We start from the raw sequence: 5,555 nt of genomic DNA, 5'->3' as shown, positions 1-5,555 counted from the left end.
TCATGCGCGTTTTGCTCTGATCCAGGATCAGCTTCTGCACTGTTTCAGTCTAAACTAATCTAATTCTAATCCTGCTGATCAGAAGCACTGAGGCTGATCTGGGATCAGGGTGGAGTGTGCTGCGTGAGGAGCAGGTGGCAGCACAGCGGTGGGGTTTATATTTAGAACAGAACACTGAGAGGTACAGCAAGACACGACAGGACAACACTACACACACACACACACAAACACTGAGCATGAGGGGATTACATCATTATTATTATATATCATATATAATCATCCTTACACACCATGTCAGAAAAGCTACAAAGTGCTCACACTGGAGACTCCTTCCATACATCTTACCTAAACGTCACTTTTAACCTATCGTAAAGCTGTTGCTATAGAAACCATAATGTCTCAGAGTGAGTGCACTAACATAAACCTTCACTAATGTCCGAGCTGCTGTTATAGAGAATTAATCAGCACCTTCCGACCAATCAGAGCGCAGGATTCATGGTGCTTCAGTTTCTTCCTAAGTAAGTTACAAGAGCTTTTGTACACTAACCTGCCAGAGTATTGTTGTACACAATTAAATAATCTTTGTTAATTTCTAATTAGTTTCTTTGTAAACCTGTGTTTGTGCATGTTTTACACTTAAAGTTAAGATCAATTCATGCTAATTTATGCAAAGTCAGAACGATCTTAATAAACTCTTGTCCTGTGTGAACTTCACACCTCGTCCTTACGAAACCCAGTGCTGTTTGCTTCTGTCTGTCTTTTACGCTCCGAGTATCAGTCGAGGATCTAAGAGATATTATAATGAGTCCGAGTGACTAAGTACAACTTTCAGGAATGTTTGTGAAAACATTAAATATTAAAAGACTTCCAGTTTTCAGTACTGTGCATTTATTTTAGGGGGATTTTTCATGTTAGACAAATTACTTTAACTAAATACAAAAATTGTTCCTCATTTAGATTATTACATGTTCATGCTGATTCTTTGAAGTAAAATGTAAACATATAAAACGTAGACATCATTAAAGGGTCCCTGAGAACTACAAACTCCACAACCACCAACACATTAACACCAGAAGCTCCTTAAGAAGAAAAGAAAAGAAAAATGTAAGTATACTGCAACTGTATAAAAAAAGTGGTGGAATCGCTGTAGTTTTGTTAATTGGGGAAAAGTGAAAAATACCTTAAGTGAAAAAGATGAGAAAGCCAGTAAGAGAGACACTGAGCAGTGTTATAGAGAACAGGAAGAACCATGGGAATAGAGAGAGACGGGAAGAGAGACACAGTAAAAGTGAGATAGCAAGAGAGAGATAACAGTAAGATAGAGACAGGAAGACACATTGAAATGGAGAGAGATGGAAGAGAGAGACACAGTTAAGAGACATGGGAATAGAAACAGATACAATAAAAGAGAGACAGTACAAGAGAACAGCAAGATAAAGACAGCAGGAAAAATGGGAATAGAGAGACAATAAGAGAGAGATACAGGAGGGAGACAGTAAGAGAGAGATACAGGAGGGAGACAGTATGAGAGACAGTAAGAGAGACAGTATGAGAAAGATACAGGAGGGAGACAGTTTGAGAGACAGTAAGAGAGACAGTATAAGAGAGATACAGGAGGGAGACAGTATGAGAGACAGGAGGGAGACAGTATGAGATACAGGAGGGAGACAGTAAGAGAGACAGTAAGAGAGAGATACAGGAGGGAGACAGTATGTGAGACAGTAAGAGAGAGATACAAGAGGGAGACAGTATGAGAGACAGTAAGAGAGAGATACAGGAGGGAGACAGTAAGAGAGACAGTAAGAGAGAGATACAGGAGGGAGACAGTAAGAGAGACAGTATGAGAGACAGTAAGAGATAGATACAAGAGGGAGACAGTAAGAGAGACAGTAAGTGAGAGATACAGGAGGGAGACAGTAAGAGAGACAGTATGAGAGACAGTAAGAGAGAGATACAGGAGGGAGACAGTATGAGAGACAGTAAGAGAGATACAGGAGGGAGACAGTAAGAGAGACAGTTAGAGAGAGATACAGGAGGGAGACAGTAAGAGAGACAGTAAGAGAGAGATACAGGAGGGAGACAGTAAGAGAGACAGTATGAGAGACAGTAAGAGAGAGATACAGGAGGGAGACAGTAAGAGAGACAGTAAGAGAGAGATACAGGAGGGAGACAGTATGAGAGACAGTAAGAGAGATACAGGAGGGAGACAGTAAGAGAGACAGTTAGAGAGAGATACAGGAGGGAGACAGTATGAGAGACAGTAAGAGAGAGATACAGGAGGGAGACAGTAAGAGAGAGATACAGGAGGGAGACAGTAAGAGAGACAGTAAGAGAGGGATACAGGAGGGAGACAGTAAGAGAGACAGTAAGAGAGACAGTATGAGAGACAGTAAGAGAGACAGTAAGAGAGAGATACAGGAGGGAGACAGTATGAGAGACAGTAAGAGAGATACAGGAGGGAGACAGTAAGAGAACCAGTTAGAGAGAGATACAGGAGGGAGACAGTATGAGAGACAGTAAGAGAGAGATACAGGAGGGAGACAGTATGAGAGACAGTAAGAGAGATACAGGAGGGAGACAGTAAGAGAGACAGTAAGAGAGATACAGGAGAGAAACAGTAAGAGAACCAGTTAGAGAGAGATACAGGAGGGAGACAGTAAGAGAGACAGTAAGAGAGACAGTATGAGAGACAGTAAGAGAGAGATACAGGAGGGAGACAGTAAGAGAGACAGTATGAGAGACAGTATGAGAGAGATACAGGAGGGAGACAGTAAGAGATACAGGAGGGAGACAGTATGAGAGACAGTAAGAGAGAGATACAGGAGGGAGACAGTAAGAGAGACAGTATGAGAGACAGTATGAGAGAGATACAGGAGGGAGACAGTAAGAGATACAGGAGGGAGACAGTATGAGAGACAGTAAGAGAGAGATACAGGAGGGAGACAGTATGAGAGACAGTAAGAGAGAGATACAGGAGGGAGACAGTATGAGATACAGGAGGGAGACAGTAAGAGAGAGATACAGGAGGGAGACAGTATGAGAGACAGTAAGAGAGACAGTAAGAGAGAGATACAGGAGGGAGACAGTATGAGATACAGGAGGGAGACAGTATAAGAGACAGTATGAGAGACAGTAAGAGAGAGATACAGGAGGGAGACAGTATAAGACAGTAAGAGAGACAGTAAGAGAGAGATACAGGAGGGAGACAGTATGAGAGACAGTAAGAGAGACAGTATGAGAGACAGTAAGAGAGAGATACAGGAGGGAGACAGTAAGAGAGACAGTAAGAGAGACAGTATGAGAGACAGTAAGAGAGAGATACAGGAGGGAGACAGTATGAGAGACAGTATGAGAGACAGTATGAGAGAGATACAGGAGGGAGACAGTAAGAGATACAGGAGGGAGACAGTATGAGAGACAGTAAGAGAGAGATACAGGAGGGAGACAGTATGAGAGACAGTAAGAGAGAGATACAGGAGGAAGACAGTAAGAGAGAGATACAGGAGGGAGACAGTATGAGATACAGGGGGGAGACAGTAAGAGAGACAGTAAGAGAGAGATACAGGAGGGAGACAGTAAGAGAGAGATACAGGAGGGAGACAGTAAGAGAGAGATACAGGAAGGAGACAGTAAGAGAGACAGTAAGAGAGACAGTAAGAGAGAGATACAGGAGGGAGACAGTATGAGAGACAGTAAGAGAGACAGTAAGAGAGAGATACAGGAGGGAGACAGTATAAGAGACAGTAAGAGAGACAGTAAGAGAGAGATACAGGAGGGAGACAGTATAAGAGACAGTAAGAGAGACAGTATAAGAGAGATACAGGAGGGAGACAGTATGAGATACAGGGGGGAGACAGTAAGAGAGACAGTAAGAGAGACAGTAAGAGAGAGATACAGGAGGGAGACAGTAAGAGAGAGATACAGGAGGGAGACAGTAAGAGAGAGATACAGGAGGGAGACAGTAAGAGAGAGATACAGGAGGGAGACAGTATGAGAGACAGTAAGAGAGAGATACAGGAGGGAGACAGTAAGAGAGACAGTAAGAGAGAGATACAGGAGGGAGACAGTATAAGAGACAGTAAGAGAGACAGTAAGAGAGAGATACAGGAGGGAGACAGTATGAGAGTCTGAGCCACAGTAAGAGTTGAGGATTAAACAGAGTAACTGAGTAAATAAATATGAATAAACTTGATCAGAGAAATTCTGGCACCGGTACCTGAATCACGTGCTCCAGTCGGGAGTCTGCGCGCGGGCTGCCCGGGGCGCTCATCAGGGCGCGTGCGTGCTTGCGGCGGGATTCACGCGCAAAAGGCGGCACAGGTGTATCGGTTTGTCACCGCGCCGATCCGGGACACGGTACTGACCGGGACACTGACCTCACGAGCCGAGGAACACAACCCGACCCCGTCCGAACACAGTGAATAAATAAACACTCCGGTATTTCCGTTTCCTTTAGGAGCGCGCGGCTCTGTCTCACAGGTGCCCAAGTGTGTGTGTGTGTGTGTGTGGGAGAGATTAGGAGGAGGATTTACACATACCCCACCCCACCATCCCGTTACACACACACACACACACACACACACACACCCTCTCCCTCTCACACACACACTTTACATATAATTCATTATTTACTGCTAATTACATTGAATATAACATTAATGATAACTGATCAAAGATTTAATTAGATTAATCATTACTACAAGTCAAAACAAAAAAATATATATTTTGTTGCAAAAAAGTGCTCTCTCTCTCATTGTTTTCTTTCTTTCTTTCTCTCCATCTCACTATCTATCGTTCTCTCTCTCCTTCACTCTCTGCCATTGTCTCAGAGATGGTGTGTGTGTGTGTGTGTGTGTGTGTTTGTGTGAGATGCCTGTCTGTATTCAACAAGCACAATGAAACCCACAGACACACTTACATTCTCACTAACCACTGCGTTGCCGTGGAAACAGACAGGTCAACAAACCCTCAGTGCCGGGGCTTTATTAGTAAATCACAGCGACTGTGGAGGCTTTAATCAGTGTATATTAATGTGTATAGTACACACACTCACATGTCGCCGTTATCTCCAGGCTGTATGATCACAGGGCAGTGACAGTGATATCGTATAATCTCCATAGTGACATTACTGTGTGTGGAATATTGTGGTATACTGTATAACGGGTTACTAATATGCTCCTTTATACACAGGTGTGTATAAAGAATTTAACACCCTCAGAATTTTACAATAAACTGTAAGCACCAAAATTAATTACCAGTATTTTGACAGCTATTAGTTTTCTTCTTTTCAGATTGGAATAGAACCTGATTTTTTATTCCTGACAGTTCCAAAGAAGTGTCTGATTTCTACAGTGATCGGACTGTTTCAGAGGCAAATCTTGTAATCCCCTCTTTCTACTGCTAACAGGATTATAGTTCAGTCTAATAAAATCAAAAGTCTAAAACATCAGTGGGTTGGTGACCTGTCGACCCGGGCCCTTCTAAAAGACGGCTTTATGCACTCATTATCTCTGTGTATAAGTGATATTGGTGCATAATATTTTAAATCCTAAAAC

At 42.8% G+C, this 5,555-nt stretch overlaps 1 protein-coding gene across 1 annotated transcript in view; it reads right to left on the bottom strand.

Moving 5' to 3' along the window:
• Window positions 1-4,270, bottom strand: part of LOC128511167 (rootletin-like) — a 29,198-nt gene extending 24,928 nt beyond the window's left edge. The window contains exon 1 of the mRNA XM_053483857.1: window positions 4,217-4,270. Within this exon, the coding sequence (XP_053339832.1) occupies window positions 4,217-4,270 (54 nt within the window). The remainder of the gene's footprint in view (window positions 1-4,216) is intronic.
• Between the last annotated feature and the right edge of the window lie 1,285 nt (window positions 4,271-5,555).

Source organism: Clarias gariepinus, chromosome 23 (genome assembly GCF_024256425.1).
Source record: "Clarias gariepinus isolate MV-2021 ecotype Netherlands chromosome 23, CGAR_prim_01v2, whole genome shotgun sequence".
Taxonomy (NCBI): domain Eukaryota; kingdom Metazoa; phylum Chordata; class Actinopteri; order Siluriformes; family Clariidae; genus Clarias; species Clarias gariepinus.
Note: the sequence above shows the minus strand (reverse complement) of the source record. Positions and strands in the feature narration are given on the sequence as shown.